The sequence below is a fragment of the Malania oleifera genome, chromosome 11 (genome assembly GCF_029873635.1).
Source record: "Malania oleifera isolate guangnan ecotype guangnan chromosome 11, ASM2987363v1, whole genome shotgun sequence".
NCBI classification, from domain to species: domain Eukaryota; kingdom Viridiplantae; phylum Streptophyta; class Magnoliopsida; order Santalales; family Ximeniaceae; genus Malania; species Malania oleifera.
The window spans coordinates 7,788,258-7,808,274 of NC_080427.1; the positions used below are offsets into that span (position 1 = coordinate 7,788,258).

At 38.6% G+C, this 20,017-nt stretch overlaps 1 protein-coding gene across 1 annotated transcript; it reads right to left on the reverse strand.

The window, feature by feature from the left end:
* Positions 1 to 18,160: 18,160 nt before the first annotated feature.
* On the reverse strand, positions 18,161 to 19,786 carry LOC131168298 (late embryogenesis abundant protein ECP63). Its single transcript, XM_058127624.1, has 3 exons — positions 18,855 to 19,786; positions 18,652 to 18,767; positions 18,161 to 18,523 (listed from the first exon to the last, which is right to left on the reverse strand). Exons 1-3 carry the CDS (start codon positions 19,575 to 19,577, stop codon positions 18,412 to 18,414), a joined length of 951 nt encoding a protein of 316 aa, XP_057983607.1. The 5' UTR covers positions 19,578 to 19,786; the 3' UTR covers positions 18,161 to 18,411.
* Positions 19,787 to 20,017: the final 231 nt, after the last annotated feature.

Here is a 20,017-nt window from a genome sequence, read left to right on the forward strand (position 1 = left end):
GGACGCTAGTTCCGGTTACTTGAAGGACCTGTAAAAATGTACGTACAGTAAGGGTGAGACACCTCTTAGTAAGGAAGAACACAGGTTATATCGGTGTGTGGCATTTGAGTGCTATCATGATACAACATACACGCAGTTAAATGCAATCCAGTACTAGTTTATACAGTGCATACAAACACACACACATACACACACATGATCAGCAAACCCGGTGTCGTCACACCCATCGGCCCGAAGCCGGTCCGCAACAATCCGGCGTTGGCTCGTAGCCAACCCGTAAAGCACGGTGCCACCGACACATGGCTAGTCCACAACTCCCATAGCATCGTACCAACGCATAGCTAATGGATCCACACCCTTCGGTCTGATCTATTGGAATAGACTCACGCACTTGAATATAGAGTCGGACACTCTTGCATATGGCAAGCGATAAACACACGCCCTCGGATATAGAGCCGGACACTCTTTTGCCCACATGGCAAGCAATAAAATACACGCCCTCAGATATAGAACCAGACACTCTCAGTACCTGGAATCATTTCAGAACCATGTTCCTACTAGCATTTCAACATATCACACACACATGCATGCTCATATAACCAAACAAACCACACCCATTTGGTAATCTAAATCATGGTTTTTCAAACAAATATAGTTTAAACAAGTCAAGGCACGACAATCCCAATATCATTGTATAAATCACACATATACTCAGTTTTCAAAAAAATCAGGGATGCAACCCGTCGCCCCCTTTTCCCAAAACTGTAATAATGAAAAACCAATAGTTTTTCCCGTTAAATCCCCCCTAAATGAGTAGCCAAAACACACACAGGACCGTGGACCACAGTTCCACGGAGTCCAATTTCAAAAATAACCAATATATACATAGTTCCCCTTACCTTTTCCCCGAATAAGAAATCCCAAACTCCAATGCCCCTAAACAGAAAATCGAGTTCCAAAACCTACAAATCACAGTGCAGAATATGTGCATAAGACCGTTACCTAAAAAACTACTGGATTAGAAATGAAAACTGAGCCTTACCTCGATTTTTCATCGAAACCTGAAAATCTCCGAAACGAGATTCTGATCTGTAGAAATTATAGAGAATCCTTCCATAATCTTCGTGGTAACTTCAAATTTTTGATTCCATTAATGATCAACCAAGAAATTTGGAGGGAGAGAGAGAGAGAGAGAGAGAGAGAGTAGGGAGAGTTCTAGAGAGAGAGAGAGAGATAGGATTGAGTTTTCTTAGCTTGGAAGAAATGAAAAATCCTATTTATAGCCCTTTGACCTAGCCCAATTCGTCAACGAAATGGTGCCTTCGTTGACGAATCTTCCACTGATTTCGTCGACAAATCAGTGACCTCGTCGATGAATCTGAGATCACCAATTTTTCAGAGACTCCTCAGCTTCTCCTCGTCGACGAGTCTCTGAATTTTTTCAACAAGAAGAACAAAGGCTTCGTCGATGAAATCTGGCTTCATCGACGAAATGTGCCAATTTCCCAATTTGCCCCTTTCTTATTTATTTAAATCCATTTATCACGGTTCGGGTTCTTACAGGTTCACCTTACACACATATTCAAACAAAATATATATATCATAATGGCGTGCGGTGATCAAGCAAAAGAATGAAGTAATTTGTGTTCTAATTTGTAATTTTTATTCATTTTCTTCATTCTAGGATATAATGTAACGACCCAAAGAATAATGGTATTTAAATATTAAAGAGGGAAGGAAATGGAAATAGAAACAAAAGGAGGCAGAAGACTTCGTTGACAACGTTGCACCTTGGATGTAATAACCCAAGAATTTTCCTAGGGCCTCATCGACAAACACAAGGGATTTTTTGACGAGAAAACATGAGGACCTCGTCGACGAGGAAGCATTTCGTCGACGAGAAAATACCGAGCGGAATTTTTTTGAATTCTGAATTTTTTCGACAAGGAGGTGGTATTCGTCAACGAACCTCCTTTTGGACCCCGTCAAAGAGATGACGTGGCTCGTCGACAAAGGATGTAGTATAAATAGCCCTAAACTTGGTTTAGTAATGCAAACCTTCCCCTCTCTCTCTCCTATGACCTCTCCTCCATATCTCTACGATTTCAGCCCTGTCAGTCACCAGATTGACGATCTGAGGCCACCACGACGCTCCTGGTGAAGTTCTTTTCAAGTTTACTAGGGCGTATCATCGGTGGGATCGAGTTGAATTTCTCCCCAGAATTAGGGTAAGGCCTTTTATTCAGTTTTTGGCCGTCTAGTAGCTGTAGGAAATGATGGACACAAAGAAATAATGATATTATGTTCTGGCGTATGTTGTTTCATGGTGTTGAGTAGGAAGCCCTGCGGGTGTTGGACCAGTATACAGTAGGGGCTTTTCAATAGTCAAGTAAGGGAAATATGATATGTTAGGAAACCCTTTTACGATTTCAGTACGAACTGTATGTTTTTATCCAATTAATATTCAGATTATATATATATATATATATTTATAGTTTCCAGAACCTCATAATATTAATATTTATTTGTATGACTTGAGTTGATAACATAACAGTACTATAATTATAAAATTTGTGAATACCATATTTATAGTTATTAACAGAATTACCAAGATATTTACATGTTTATAGAATGATGAATTTTTCAGTATACAGTATACTCAAAAATATGCATTTTCAGTAATTTTAGAATAACATGTTTATTAGTACCATAACGCCCCAATATACAGATATTCAGACAGTGGTTCAGTTATACAGAAATCATATTTTCAGTCAATTTATTTAGAATTTCAGATAAATTCTATGGGGTTATGGTTATTTTAGAAACCACAATAAAAATAGTATATTACAGATATCAGTTACCTATATAGTATCAGACCTTGATGGATCAAACAGCAGAACACGGTACCGTAACTACAGATATTCAGTTCAGAGTGCAACTGCTTTACTCAGATAGTAAGTGGTATGAGGTTAATTGTGCCCACGTCAGGACAAGTTCTCCATCAGATATGGATTGAGGGGGCTGATCAGACTATTAGAGTTTAGTTGACTTGCCTTGGTCAGCTAGCCAGGATAGGTCCCACCTTCGGGTAGCACAACCCTATCATGAGTGGTTAAATCATGACATACAGCTATCCAGGGAAATTTCTCAAATATTATGAGTACTATCAGACTTTCAGGAATAGTAGTATTAATATGAAAAGTAATTTCATACAAATTGGCATGTTAAGTTATGTAGTTAATGGTTTTAGTATACGTTATGTAATATTAGCATTTTTAGATTCAATTATTCATACTATTCTTAAATCAGATTATTTTTACCAAACTATAGCTCAGTGGCCACACACTAGTAATAGCATGTTTCGTCTTACTAAGCGTTGGCTCATCCTAGTGTTGAATTGTTTTTTAGGTGAACCAACTAGGCGAGTAGAGCAGGCTCGCAGGTAGAGGGGCTGTTGTACTGCCCTTTTTGAGAGTGAGTATTTTTGGGTGGCATGTTTTTGTAAACCCTTGGTATTAGTAAGGGTAGTTTTGAGAGAATAGTGATGGTTGTTTATCATGGGTTGATTTGACACTCTAGTATTGTATTATGCGTGGATTTATTTTATATGATTGGCTTCCGCTATTTAGGTTAATGATTTGATATTAAAATAGGGGAAAAGACTTTTTTTTTTTATTAGCGGGACGTTACAATTTGGTATCAGAGCCTAGGTTGCTAAGTTCTGGAATGTAGCTGAAGCAATACTAGAGTATATAAATGATTTGGGATTTATTCTGTGGTCGAGGTACAGGATTTTCTGTGGTGATTTTTGTGTTTTTCCTGGGGTGACGATTTCAGGAAAATCATAGTAAACTATTGTCGGGTCATGTGTCAAGGTTGCAGAACTAGATTTTGAGTTAAGATTGGGGAGAGTAGTTAATTATAAATATAGGATTTGAGTATAATGAAATAGATAGGGTCTATGCAAGAGATAAAGTTCTTAAGTGTGTTCTTGTTTTTCAGGATGGATCTAGGAAGTAGCGGTACGAACGCTGGGAGGGATGGAGCAGGACCTTCCAGTATGGGAGGTGCCGATACTAATGTTGTTCTGCGCAGCGTCACCCAACAGGTGACGGCTGATATGGCCAGGAGCTTTGGGGAGCGTGGTTGTTCGATAGAGCAATTTACGCGGATGAAGCCCCCATCTTTGGCTGGAGGAGATAACCCGATTGTAACTGAAAATTGGGTCCAGGATATTGAAGAGACGTTGGTTGTACTTCCTTGTATAGATGAACATAAAGTGGTATTTGCGGCATTTAAACTGACAGGGGAAGCGAAGTGCTAGTGGAGGTCAGCGCAACTGATAGAGAAGCAGAGGCTAGTTCCAACACCAGTGACATGGGACCGATTCAAGGAGCTGTTCTTCAAGCGATATTTTCCTTCTGTTGTTCGGAGTGCGAAGGCAGCAAAGTTTATGCATCTGGTACAGGGGCAGATGACCGTATCCCAGTACGCAGCTCGGTTTATTGAGTTGTCACGTTTTGCTCCATATATAGCACCTGATGAAGAGAAAAAGGCCAGGAAGTTTGAAGAGGGATTGAGGTAGAACTTGTTTGAGCACGAGATTGGCTTTAGAGCTCAGACATTTATGGAGGTTGTAGACAGAGCTACAATTATTGAGAGTGGCATTCAGAGGGGTTTAGCAGCACAGAGTCAGAGGAAGAGACTGGCGCCTCAGGATTACCAGGCTAGCTCCAATAGGGGCCCGTGGATAGGAGGCCGTGATAGAGGAGATCAGAGGCATACAGTAGGACCTCAGGAGTACCAGGGTATGCAGACCTTCCCAGTGTGCCAAACATGTAGGAGACGTCATTCAGGGGAGTGCCAGGCAGGGAGAGGTGTATGTTACTGGTGTGGGAGACCCGACCATACGACACGTGCATGCCCAAGGCCACAGGACCAAGTTCCAGCTTCCAGGTCCTATCAAGGAGGACATCAGGTAGCTCGGGGAGGATATCAGACGCCTCATGGAGGCCAGCAGAGGAATGTAGCTCTAGCGCGAGTTTACGCTCTGACGCCGGGTGATGCTGAGACTGCCACGGATGTGGTGACAGGTATATTTATTGTTTTATCATATCCAATTATTGTTCTATTTGACTCAGAACTCATTCCGTTGTCTCTGTATCTTACGTTAAATTATCTGGAAGTGAAACCCAGTCATTAGATATAGCATTGTCAGCAGCTACTCCATCAGGGTCAGTGATGAGATGTCAAAGGGTACGTAGAAGTCATCCAATAGAAATTCATGGGAGAGTGCTACCAGCAGATCTGATTGTATTTGATATATGTGGATTTGATGTAATGCTAGGTATGGACTGGTTGGCTACTAATCACACTAGCATTGATTGTTTTCAGAAAGAAGTAATTTTCAGACCCCCTAGTGAGCTGGAATTTAGATTTGTTGGTTCACGGGTATGTGCTCCATCATAGTTGGTGTCAACCTTATAGGTGAACGGACTACTCTGAAATGGAAATCAGAGGCTTGTGGCTTTTGTAAAGGAAGAGTCAGAGAACGAATCAAAGCTCAACAGTACCCCAGTCGTACGAGAATTTCCAGATGTGTTTCTAGAGGAGCTACCAGGGTTGCCTCCCGCATGCGAGGTGGATTTTTCTATAGATTTACCTCCAGAGACAGCACCTATTTCTAAGCTTCCCTACCGTATGGCTCCAACTAAATTAGGAGATTTGAAGGATTAGTTGCAATACCTACTGAATAGGGGTTTTATACAACCTAGTGTATCACCATAGGGAGCTCCAGTGTTGTTTGTAAAGAAGAAAGACGGGTCTTTGAGGATGTGTATTGATTACAGAGAAATCAACAAGGTTACTATTAAGAATAAATATCCTCTACCCCGTATAGACGATTTTTTTGATCAGCTCCAGGGTACACAGGTATATTCCAAGATTGACCTCAGATCAGGGTATCATCAAGTAAGAGTAAAGGCAGAGGACATTGCAAAGACAGCCTTCAAGACCAAGTATGGGCACTATGAATTTCTTGTTATGCCTTTTGGTCTGATGAATGCCCCAACTATGTTCATGGACTTCATGAATAGATTTTTTCACCAATATCTAGATCAATTTGTAGTGATTTTTATTAATGATATACTGGTGTTCTCAAAGAATTTCGAGGATCATGAGGTGCATTTGAGGCAGGTACTGGAGACACTTAAAAAGGAAAAGCTTTATGCCAAGTTTAGTAAGTGTGAATTCTGGCTTGAGAAGGTTGCATTTTTGGGCCATGTGATCTTAGGAGATGGCATTTCAGTAGATCCCAACAAGATTGACACGGTGGTGAATTGGGCCAAGCCGAAGAATGTGCAGGAAGTCAAAATTTTCTTGGCACTGGCAGGTTATTACTGTCGATTTGTGGAAGGATTTTCAGCCTTTTCAGGACCTCTCATGCGCTTGACCAGGAAAAATGCCAGATTTATGTGGGATGAAAATGCGAGCAGAGTATCTAGGAATTAAAGCAACAGCTCACTGCACCAGTCCTGACGATTCCATTTGGAGGTGATGGTTATGTTATCTACAGTGATGCGTCTTTGAAAAGGCTCGATTGTGTACTGATTCAGCATGGTAGGGTGGTAGCGTATGTGTCTAGGCAGTTAAAAGAATATGAAAAGAACTACCCTACTTACGATCTGGAATTGGCTACGGTAGTACATGCATTGAAGATCTGGAGAGGTGTGAAATATTTTCTAATCACAAGAGTCTAAAGTATTTCTTCACACAGAAAGAGTTGAATATGCGCCAGAGGAGATGGTTAAAACTCATAAAGGATTACGATTGCACCATCAGTTACCACCCAGGTAAAGCAAATATGGTGGTTGATGCTTTAAGCCGTAAATCAAAAGATACATCGTAGCTAGTAGCAGTAGTTCAACACTCAATTCAGATAGACTTGGAAAGGCTCGGCGTGGAACTAATAGCAGATGATCCTCAGGCATTCATGGCCAATCTGGTTGTACAGCCTACACTTTATGAAAGGATTAAAGGTGCTCAGGGGAATGATCCAAAATTGACAGAAGTGATAGCCAGGATACAGGATGGTCAGGAGGAAGAATTCAGTATTTCTGACGATGGGGCTTTAAGGTTTCACACTAGATTGTGTGTGCCTACAGATGATAGCATCAGAAGGACGATTCTTGATGAGGCACATAGATCTCTATACACTATTCATCCTGGCAGTACGAAAATGTATAGGGACCTGCGGGAGTATTTCTAGTGGAGTGGCATGAAGAGGGAAATAGCGAAATTTTTGTAGCAATGTTTGACATGCCAACAGGTTAAGGTTGAGCACCAGAGGCCGCCTGGTCAGTTGTAGCCACTTTTCATTCCTGAATGGAAGTGGGACCACGTGTCCATGGATTTTGTTACTGGGCTACCGCTGGCGCCACATGGTGAGAATGTCATCTGGGTAATTATTGATAGGCTGACAAAGACAACTCACTTTCTACCCATTAAAGTTAGCTACCCTATGAACAGGTTAGCGAAGATTACCATACAGGAGATTGTTCGACCCCATGGAGTGTCGGTATCCATAGTCTCGGATCGTGATCCATGTTTTACATCGTAGTTCAGGACGAGTTTGCAGGAGGCCTTGGGGACTCAGCTAGCATTTAACACCGCTTCCATCCTTAGATAGACGGTCAGACAAAGAGAACGATTCAGGTACTTGAAGATATGTTGCAGGCGTATATATTGAATTTTGGGGGTAGTTGCACTTAGTGTATGCCATTGGTGGAATTTGCCTACAACAACAACTATCAAGCTAGCATAGGCATGGTTTCTTATGAAGCACTTTATGGTAGGAAGTGTTGTTCTCCCTTATTCTGGAGTGAGTTGGGTGAGAGGCGAGTTTTAGGGTCAGAGATAGTCTAGCAGGCGTTCGATGAAGTTCGACTTATTCGAGATAGAATCAGTGCAGCACAGAGTCAGTAGAAAAGCTACGTGGATACTCGCCGCTGGGAACTGGAATTTGAAGTGGGTGATCATGTATTTTTGAAGATAGCACCAATGAAGGGTATCATAGGATTTGGGAAGAAGGGCAAGTTGATCCCTAGGTTTATTGGCCCCTTTGAGATACTTGAGAAAATTAGGTCAGTGGCCTATCGGCTAGCTCTACCACCATCTTTATTCAGGATTCATGATGTGTTTCATGTCTCTATATTAAGGAAATACATCACAAATCCTTCCCATATCATTAGCTATGCAGAATTGGAACTCAGTGGTGATCTAGCATATAAAGAAGCTCCGGTGTGAACCTTAGATAGAAAAGAATAGGTATTGCGCAGCAAAAGAATACTGTTAGTGAAAGTCTTGTGGATGAATCACGCGATAGAGGAAGCTTCGTGGGAACTTGAAGATGAAATTAGACAGAAATATCCCCACTTATTCGATGAATTATAGTAGTAATGTATATGTTTAAGGTAGTAATTTTATTTTGTTTAGTATAATGTAATTGTAATGTAGTGTATAGGATAGGTAGTATTTTGGGTTTGGTGGAATTTTCTTTCATGATTGTAATCTCTCAAAACTACCCATGTAACCACGGTATTCCTCCGCCATAAGTAAGGGTAGGTAATAAAATAAGTAGACCGTTTTGTCTTTAAAGGATGATGAGTTGTATGAATAGTAAATTTCAAAGATAAAATTCTATAAGGAGGGGAGAATGTAACGACCCAAATAATAATGGTATTTAAATAATAAAGAGGGAGGGAAATGGAAACAAAAATATAAGGAGGTAGCAGACTTCGTCGACGACGTTGAACCTTGGATGTAATAACCCAAGAATTTTCCTAGGACCTCATCAACGAACACAGGAGATTCGTCGACAAGGGTACATTAGGACCTCATCGACGAGGAAGCATTTCATCAACGTGAAAATACCAAGCGGCTATTTTTCGAATTTTGAATTTCATCGACGAGGAGGTGGTATTCGTTGACGAACCTCCTTCTAGACCTCGTTGATGAGATGACATGGCTTGTCGACGAAGACTGCAGTATAAATAGCCCTAAACTTGGTTTAATCGCATAAATTTAACGCAAACCTTCCCCTCTCTCTCTCCTACGACCTCTCCTCCATCTCTCTTCAATTTCAGCCTTGTCAGTCACCGGATCGACGATCTGAGGCCACCACGACGCTCCTGGTGAGGTTCTCTCCAAGTTTACCAGGGCAGATCATCTGTGGGATCAAGTTGAATTTCTCCCCAGAATCAGAGTAAGGCATTTTATTCAGTTTTTTGCCTTCTGGCAGTTGTAGGAAATGATGGAGACAAAGAAATAATGATATTCTTTTCTGGCGTATATTGTTTTCAGGGTGTTGAGTAGGAAGCCCTGTGGGTGTTGGACCAATATACAGTAGGGGCTTTTCAATAGTCAGGTAAAGGAAATATGCTATGCTAGGAAACCCTTTTACGATTTCAGTACGAACTATATGTTTTTATCAAATTATTATTCAGATTATATATATATATATATATATATATATATATATACAGTTTCCAGATGCTGATAATATTAATATTTATTTATGTGACTTGAGTTGATAATAGAATAGTACTATAATTATAGAATTTGTGAATACCATGTTTATAGTTATTAACAAAAATACCAAGATATTTACATGTTTATAGAATGAAGAATTTTTCAGTGTACAGTATACTCAGAAATATACATTTTCAGTCATTTTAGAATAACATGTTTATCAGTACCATAACGTCCTGATATACAGATATTCAAACAGCAGTTCAGTTATACAGAAATCAGATTTTCAGTCACTTTATTTAGAATTTCAAATAAATTCTATGGGGTTATGGTTATTTTAGAAACCACAGTAAAAACTGTATATTATAGATATTAATTACCTATATATTATCAGACCCTGATGGATCAAATAGCAGAGCACAGTACCATAGTTACAGATATTCAGTTCAAAGTGCAACCACTTTACTCAGACAGTAAGTGGTATGAGGTCAATCGTCCCCACGTCGGGACAAACTCTCCATCAAATATGAATTGAAGGGGCCGATCAGACTGTCAAAGTTTAGTTGACTTACCCTAATCAGCCAACCAGGATAGGTCCGACCTTCAGGCCGCACAACCCTATCATGAGGGGTTAAATCATGACATACAACCATTCAGGGAAATATCTCAGATATTATGAGTACTATCAGACTTTCAGGAATAGTAGTATTAATATGAAAAGTAATTTCATACAGATTGGCATGTTAAGTTATGTAGTTAATGGTTTTAGTATACGTTATGCAATATCAGCATTTTTAGATTCAGTTATTCATACTATTCTTAACTCAGATTATTTTTATCAAACTATAGCTCAATGGCCACACACTAGTAATAACATGTTTCATCATACTGAGCGTTGGCTTATCCCAGTGTTGAATTTTTTTTCAGGTGAACTAGCTAGGCGAGCACAACAGGCTCGCAGGTAGAGGGGTTGTTGTATTGCCCTTTTTGAGAGTGAGTATTTTTGGGTGGCATGTTTTTGTAAACTCTTGGTATCAGTAAGGGTAGTTTCGAGAGAACATTGATGGTTGTTTATCATGGGTTGATTTGACACTCTAGTATTGTATTATGTGTGGATTTATTTTATATGATTGGCTTTCCTTTGTTTAGGTTAATGATTTGATATTAAAAGAGGGGAAAAGACCTTATTTTATTTTTATTAACAAGACGTTACATATAAATTTAATTATAGACTGTACACCTATCGCTTGTAATAATTTGCATCATGCATAATAGGTAGGTATGCTCAAATTGATCCTAAATGGACTTTAGGAACCTACACATAGTGAACATAGTCCCCAACATCACTTATTATATCTAGGAGTTAAATGAAGCCAAATTGGACTTTAAATAAAAAAAAATAGTGAGAGGTTGGGCGATCGAACCTGTGGCACTCAAAACACCTCAGGCGACCGAACCATGGACAAGTCAGCATGTTGACTTGTGTTCGGCAAACCGAACCATTTTTGAACATATCTTCCTCGGTCGACCGAACCCATGTCAAAGTACTTTTCACCAACTCGGGCACCTGAACCTTTGCGTTCAAAATGGCCTCGGGCGACCGAACTTGTCAATTCAGTTAACTGAATTGTACTCCGAGCACCCGAACTACAGTCTTTTTGGGAATCGCCCCTAGTCAGCTAATCGAAGCATATTTCAGGTAACCGAACCTCAAAAATACCTATTTTACATTGAGTCTGTTCAGGCACCCGAATCTTGGGCCGAGCACCCGAAACTCTCGAGTTGAATTAATTTTAACCGAGATAAAATGGGGTAAACTGGGTTAATTTTTCTAATCTCTTATTAAACTTTTCTAATAATTCCTATTGGGTCCCTAACAGTCATAAATCAACCCTTGCCTATATATACATGTTCATTTGCTTAGATTAGTGGTGATTACCAAGATCATTAAGGAAAAAATTCTCTCAAATTCAAAAATCATTTTATAGCCTATACTACTCTCATACACTCATACACTCCATTTTCCTCGATCATTCCAATGTTATGAGTATATTTAGTGTGCTTGTGCTTCATTCTAATTTGCTCATACTCTCATTTTTTGTATTGATTTATTGATTTTTATTGAGAGTAAAGCATTAAGTTCTCCCTCTGATTTTATTTGATAAACTTTGTGTGGAAAGACTTAGAGGCTTGTGGTTCTTGCATTGTCATTGCAAGTTACCTTAGCATATATTTTTTTGTGCAAAAATCATTTTCAAGCTTGCATTCAAACATCCCTTGTACTTAATATATTGAGAACATCTTGTTGAGATTATTTGAATCATCTTACTAGCATTTTTGAAACCTTGATCTGATATTGTGATATTCAAATATTGTGTTTCAAATCTTGCTTTGATATACACTCTAGATATTGATTGATTATTCTTACTTGAATGGGTGCTTAGCACACATATTTAAGCACTGAGCATATTCACATATCATTCATGCTTGCACTGTTGCTTGAGCTATATTGGTATACATATCTGCTTTTGAAGAAGCATATTTCCTTGTAAACAAAATTTTATACATATTATTTGTATTCTAGGTGTGGACCTAAAGAGGGAGACTAGCCTTGTTGAATAGTCCTGGATTGGCTTAGACTCGATTAGGAAAGCTAAGTGCACCATCCTAGTAAAGTGTAGGTTAAGGTCTACCCCGCTACTTGACTTGGTTGTAAATGGTGTCGCTCCACCCATTAAGTGAGCTTATAGTGTAATCCTTGTCGGGTGTGCCAAGGTGAGGACGTAGGTAGTATTGGCCAAACCCCGATTACATATCTGGTGTTAGTGTTATTTTTCGCAATTGATTTTCTATGCCTATATGTGTACGTTTATTGTCTAAATATCTTATTGGGTTTGTAATTACATAGAAATACCTTAGGCTTGTGTAATACTGATTGTTAGATTAATTGGACCTAGGGGATAAATTTTTTAAATACCAATTCACCTCCTCCTCTTGGGATTGCACCAAAGCTAACAAAATTTTTCCAAGATTATTGTTTTTAGGCTAATTGATATTGTTGATAAGTCAGTCTCACATAAGCAAGGTGCTTTTATTCCCTAGCATAGTATTTTTTAGAATATTATGCTTGCACAGGAAATGGTTCATTCTTTGCACAAAAAAATGGCTGGTGACAATGTGAAACTAGATATGGCAAAGGCTTATGACAGAGTGAATCGAAATTTTCTTTTGGAGGTTCTTATGACTTTTGGCTTCTCTGAGAGGTTTTGCAAGCTCATAAAAAATTGTGTGGAGTCCCCGTGATTTTTCGTTATGATGAATGGAACTTTTAAAGGGTTTTTTCAATCGACTAGAGGCTTGAGGCAAGGGGGTCCACTTTCTCCTTATTTATTCATCATAATGAAGGAGGTTTTGACAAAGTTTCTTAGGAAAAACTATGAGACAGGTCATATTGGACAATTTAATCATCTGATTGGGGCCCCTTTGGTTTCACATTTGCTTTATGCGGATGATATTCTTATTTTTGCAAATGGTGGGAAAAGGTCCATTAGAAATTTGGTTTACACTCTAGAGATGTGTGAGAAGTGATCAGGTCAAAAAGTCAACAAGACAAAGTCTGTGTTATTCCTTTTGAAATATATTACTCCAACTCGGAAACGTGGGTTATTGAAAATCACGAATTTCATGGAAGGTAAATTCCCAGTTACGTATTTGGGTGCTCCTTTGGTTTCTGGAAAATTGTCTTCCAGGATCTTGGAGCCTCTTGTGGAGAAGATTAGGAAGAAAATTGAAGGGTGGAAATTTAAGTTGCTCTCATAAGGTAGAAGATAGATTTTATTAAGACATGTGTTGTCTAGCATGCTGTATTTGATGTCGGTTATTAATGTTTTACAGGTCACATTTTCTCGCATCAACTCTCTTCTTGCTAACTTTTTACAGGGAAAGGTAAAAGGTAAAAGGAAGATTCATTGGCACTCTTGGGAGAAAATTTGTAAACCCACCTCGAAAGGGGGTATGGGCTTGAGAGATCTTAAAAAAGTCCAAAAATCGCTTCTCATGAAATTTGCCTTTAGACTGCTCACTTCTAACAATCTATGGTTAGGTTTTTTCAAGGCTAAATATTGAAGAAATGATAATTTATTAATAAGGAAGGGGAGATGAAATGATTCTCAATTCTGGAAATCAATGATGGCCACCTTTCCAAATTAAGGATAATGTTAAAATTTTGGTGAGAGGTGGTAATTTTTCTTTTTGGTTTGATAGGTGGCTTACATCAGGCCCGTTAGAGGTGCACATTGAGGATATTTCGAACAAGAAGCTGTGTATTAAGGATTGCTGGCTGAATAACAACTGGAACTCTGATTTATTAATGGAATTGGTTGGGGCCAACAGAACTATGAAAATCTTACATAATGTGCTAGCTGGTAAAAGTGGTCAAGATATATTCTTCTGGAAGCCTGCCCCTAATGGAAATTTCTCTACAAAAATGGCATAAGAGGCAGTGAGGAGCAGAAGTAATTTTGAGTCAAATGACTAGTTTTGGCATTCTTTATTGCCTAAAAGAATCTCAATGTGTTTATGGAAAACTTAGTTTAGATGCTTCGCAGTATATGATATAATTCAGGCAAAAGAAATATCTATGGCTTCGGCTTGTGATTGCTATGTGCAGAGAAGCCAGGAAAACACTGATCACATTCTTTCTTTAGGCAAGGTGGCTTCAGAGGTTTGGCGTTGGGCTAGTATGGTGTTGGGGATTCCTTTCCAACGGTTCCTTCCCTAGAAAAATAGAATTGCAAACTTGTTCCAATATGCTCGAAAATCATCTATTAAAGGTATTTTAATCTGTCTAATTCCGTGTTTGATTACGTGGTGCCTTTGGAATTGAAGATGCAAAGGGAGAATGGAAGGAGTTTACCAAAATGCGGATCAAACGTGGAGAAGTGTTCGATACTGGGTTAGTTTTTTAGCTAAGAGCTCTAATTCTTTTCAAAAATTGAAGATATCAAACATTACGATTTTGAAAGAGTTTCAAATTCAGCATTAGGGAGTTTGCGCAAGACCTGAAAAAATTATCTCGTGGGTTAAACTCCCAGTAGGGTGGATAAAACTTAATTGTGATGGGAGCTGTAGGGGCAACCCGAGTACTTCAAGAGGTGGAGGAATCATTCAGGACTGACATGGCATGATGAAAGCGGCTTTTTCAAACTATTTTGGCAATGATACAAACAATAGTGTGGAATTAAAAGAAGCAATCTTGGAAGGAATTTGTTTATGCAAATAACTTCATTATTTTAATGTGATTATTGAAAGTGACTCAAGAATCGTTGTTGATTGGTTTCGGAAAGGTAGATGTACCTTGTGGTATCTTTGAGGTTTTTGGGAGGACCTTGTGGTGGAGTTAGAAGGAGTGAACTTTATGGTGATCCATCAATATAGGGAAGGTAATAGTGCGGCTGATTTTCTCGCTAGAGAAGGAGAAATTGGAAACAATGTCATCTACGAAGAACAACATCTTTTACCACGTTCTTTGAAAGGTATCTTTTGGATGGATAAGTTGGGTCTCACTTTCCTTCGTCATTAATTCATCCTCTCGATTTTTGTTTTTTTGATTTAGATTTTTTTATTTTAGTTTATTTTATTATGTTTGCTTTTTGCTAGGCTTGTTTAGAGTTGTTTCTAATTTAGATTTGTTTGGATTTGTAGTCCTATTTTGGTTGGTTGTTGGTATTGTTTTTAGGAGGCCTTTAATGTCTATTTTATCTGTAATATCTCATTGCTCCTCTTGTAACCACGGTAGTCCTCCGCCAAAAGTGAGGGTATATCAATAAATAATTGAAGGTGCTGCCCACCTTTAGTTAAAAAAAAAAAAGTTCCCCCAAACACATTTTATTGCAAAAATTCTTTTTGGGGCAATTTTTTTTTTTTTTTCATACTCTCTCCTACTCTCTTCCCTTAAATACTTTCGAAAGAGAGCATTCATTTTATTTAGGGCATTTATTTTTAATCATCGATAGCATTTACACTCACTTGTTCGTTAGTTTTGAAAATTAATTTTTGAGAGTAAGCTCTGAATGTTTCCCATATTATTTTTTTGATAAATATTTATTAGAAAAACTCTACGTAACTTTTGAATCTTTGCACATCTATTGCAAGATATAAATGCTCATATAGTATTCATTGTACAAATATTTTTGAGTTTAAATCCTAGTTTCTCCAAATAATTTCTTTTTGCAAAATCTTTATTGGAGAACATATGTATCACATTCAGATCTTTAAAATGTTTTCTTACTCACTCCATATTTTAAATCAAAGATCATATATTCTTATTTGTGCAAAAATCACTTTGGAAGCAAACACCCTAGGTTCTCCTAATTTTTATTGAAAAATATTTTTGGAGAAATATTTCTTTGGATCTTTGAAGTGCTTATCATATACATAATATTCAAAGATTACAAAATTATTTTGAGAAAATTACCTTCGTCTACTAAGCATATTTCATATCATATGAGAGTGTAGTTTAGAGCTTTTAATGTTTACATCTTTGCTTGTATTAGAAGCATCTAAATGTACAAAATTTGTTTTATAAGACTAGTTTGGCTTAGCCTGTTGATTGAACTATGGAGTCTCTGCCCTGTAAGGGTGACCAATTTGGTCTAGCCCTGTAAATCGAACTAGAGTGTCTCCGCCCTGTAAAGGAGACCAGTTGAGTTCAGCCTGATAATTGAGTTGGAATATTCCTCATGTCGTAAGGAGAGGCTGTATTGGTTGTGGCTCAACCCAGTAATTGAGTTGGGGTTTACCTCGCCCCATAAAGAGACGTTGTAAACAGCTTCTGCTGGGGAAAGTGAAATCCTAGGAGGTATGCCCAAGGCGGGAACATAGGCTAGTTTGGCTAAATCTCGATAACAAATCGTGTGTGTGTGTCTTCCTCTATCTCATTTATTTTTTGCGCTTTAATTTCCATATGTATATATTTGTTCATTTATAGTTATAACTATTTTGCATGCACACATACTATTTAAATGAAATATGTCACGCGTGTATGTTTGTATTTATTGTTTAACCATTTTACATACACGTTTCAAATTTAAATGGAATATGAGGTGGTGATTGTATGCAAATATTTAATTTGTTGAGAATGTCATATTTGTTTTAATTATTTGCATATTTGATTTATTAAGAAAATTGAGATTGATTAAAAAACCCTAAATTACAAACTAATGTTTACATCTCTGCTTGTATTAGAAGCATCTAAATGTACAAAAATTGTTTTATGAGACTAGTTTGACTCAGCCTGTTGATTGAACTGTAGAGTCTCTACACCGTAAGAGAGATTAGTTTGGTTCAGCCCAGTAAATCGAACTTGAGTGTCTTCGCCCTATAAAGGAGACTAATTGAGCTCAACCTGGTAATTAAGTTGGCATATTCCTTGTCTCGTAAGGAGAGGTTGTATTGGTCGTGGCTCAGCCCAGTAATTGAGCTGGGGTTTACCTCGCCCCATAAGCAGAGGTTTTAAACAGCTTTGCTGTAAGCAGTGATAGTGGAATCCTTAGGGGGTATGTCCAAAATAGGGACGTAGGCTAATTTGGCTGAATCTCGATAATAAATCGTATGTATGTCTCCCTTTATCTCATATATTTTTTGCGCGTTAATTTCCATATGTGTATAGTTGTTCATTTATGCTTGTAACTATTTTCCATACACACATACTATTTAAATGAAATGTCACACGTATATGTTTATATTTATTGTTTAACTATTTTACATACACGTTTCAAATTTAAATGAGATATAAGGTAGTAATTGTATGCAATTATTTAATTTATTGAGAATGTTATATTTATTTTAAATATTTGTATATTTAATTTATTAAAAAACTTAAGACAAATTAAAAAGACCCTAAATTACAAAATACTGATTATAATTTAAATTGAACCTAAAAAAAAAAATTTTAAATACTGTTTGGATCATCATGCAAGTAAGTTAATGAAAAGTCACTGATCCACCACCACTTCCGAAAGAGAAGAATAAATAAGGGTAGAGTCCTATATGAAAGTGGCGGTACTATGTACCTAAACTAGGGAAATATGGACTGACAAGACAATTGCTCCAATGGCTTAAAAATATATATTTTTTTATTTAAAGAAAATTTCTTTTATTGTTATTGAGAAAGACAAACAAATACAAATCTCCTCTAAACGAATCTCCTCTTATATTTTATATAAAAAATATATTTTTTTTTGTTGAATTTTTTAAAAGAGGCTGAATGTGTTTTATCTGAAGTTCTAAAATAAAAGTATAGATCATTAATTTGTGGCTCGAGTGACTACAATACAAAGATTAAAATTGCACAGTAGTGCATAAAATATGAAATCTACTGCACAATATAATTAAAAATATAACCAGCGGAGAGGAGAACTAAATATAGTAAGGAATTACACTTACCTGGACGGGGTCTATGGGCGATCCTGCGGGTTCATTGCCTAGGCTTCCCCCTTCTCAATCGTGTAAAATGAGAGTGCATATCACCACATATAAGCATTGACTTGGGACGATGGATTCATCTACAGTTATTAATTTTGGAGATGGAAGGTTGTAATAAGCACGCTGCTATTAGTAATAAGACAGAACGAAGCCATTAACCATTACGAGATGACTTTATTAATTATCACGTCTAAAATCATACAAACAAACAAGAGTATCAAGAAATTTCAAATGGGAGAGTATATATATGTATATATATATTTGAAAAACAAGAAACACAAACACACGGCACGAAGATATACACGGATATATAGCACCAGTCCAAATTTACAACACAAAAGCAGCTGAAGTGGTAGCCATGGATCATCTATAGCATCGCATCGCCCATCACATCTTGCCCTAAGCGTCAACACGTGTAGTTCCCTCCTCGTCACCCTCTTCAGTGGCACGCGAGAGCTTCTCCTTAACGCTCTCCGTCACCCTTCCAAGGCTGCTCTTTCCTTCACTCCCCCTGTAATTAATAATGCACATACATTCCAATCACACACCACATTCACTCGCGCGCACAGTGATGCAAAATATTTATCCATGCAAGGGTAGGAGACTAAGTAATCTGTTTAGTGTTTACTGCATACGTACTTTTCAGCTGTCGCGTCCTTGGCTTCGCGGGACTTCTCGGCTGCTTCATCTTTCTGTTCTTCCCCTTTCAATCGCAACTCCTCCATCTTCTGCCTTGTCGCCTCCTCACTCGCATCCTGCAAATTTTATCCCTTTTACTTTATGCCTAAGAATTAATTAATTATTTATTCCATCAAATTATAATACCCAATACGAGGTCTCACCTTCGTCTCCTCTGCCTTCTCATTGGTCTCCTCCGCCTTCTCCTTAGTCTCCTCCTTCGTTTCCGTTGCATAGCCCATGGCTCGCCGCGCAGCATCCACCGTCGAATCCTTCAACTCACTAATCTTCCCAACAGTTGTGTCCTTCCCCTCTCGCACCTTCTCAGCCGCGTAATCTTTGTACTCGCCGGCCTTTCCAAAAGCAGAATCCTTTGCCTCTTTCGCCTTCTCAGCCGCGTAATCTTTGTACTCGCCGGCCTTCCCAACAGCAGAATCCTTCGTCTCTTTCGCCTTCTCACCCGCGTAATCTTTGTACTCGCTGGCCTTCCCAACAGCGTAATCCTTCGTCGCTTTCGCCTTCTCCGCTGCATAATCTTTGTATTCGCTGGCCTTACCAGCAGCAGAATCCTTGGTCTCCTTGGCCTTCTCCGCCGTATAATCTTTGTACTGGGCCGCCGAATCCTGCGACTGCTTCCCCTTCTCCGCAGTCGATTCCATGGCTGCGTCTTTCATCTGCGCAGCCCTCCCCGAGGCCGCCTTCGCTCCCTCCTTTGTCTGCTCGGTAGTCTCGTGGGTCTTTCCAAGGGCTGCTTCCTTGGCGTGCTCGTACGTGGACTGAACTGCCCGTAGGACGGACACCGTTCCCTCCTGCAGGGTACCGATAACGCCCGACCGCTGCTGCTCTTTTTCTTGCTCTTGCCCTTTCTGTGCATTTTCCGGTTCCATTTTGGCACCCTCTACGACCTTTTCTTCCTTTTTGCACTCTTCGGCAATGAAAGTTTTCGCTTGGGAGAATCAGAATCAAAAGAATCTTTAAGAGACAATAGGTCGAGCAGGTGGTGCTCTTCTTATATACAATCAGCGAAGCATTGAAAGGATGAGAATGACTCGGTCATACGACACGTGGAATTTAAAAGGATGAAATGGTAGTGCCGCGTGGCTTTGGCCGACGACGGGTGGACATGTAGCATGACGAAATCTGTGACACGTATCGTGTGGTGCTTGTGCATGCGAAGCTGCTAGAGGAGGGAATTTTCTATTTTAAGAAAATAATTAATAAAAATAGATAAAATTGAAAACTAATTATGAAGTGTGTTGACTTTTTTAGCCCATTTTGATAATGATAAAACTGCAAGTTATGCCTAGTACTTGAATAGGTCATTAAT

Coding starts and splice junctions, on each gene's coding strand:
- LOC131168298 (XM_058127624.1), bottom strand. CDS start 19,577: ATGGAACCGGAAAATGCACAGAAAGGGCAAGAGCAAGAAAAAGAGCAG. Junction 18,768..18,854: donor AGAAGGCAGAGGAGACGAAG/GTGAGACCTCGT, acceptor TAAAATTTGCAG/GATGCGAGTGAGGAGGCGAC. Junction 18,524..18,651: donor AAGGACGCGACAGCTGAAAA/GTACGTATGCAG, acceptor TATTAATTACAG/GGGGAGTGAAGGAAAGAGCA.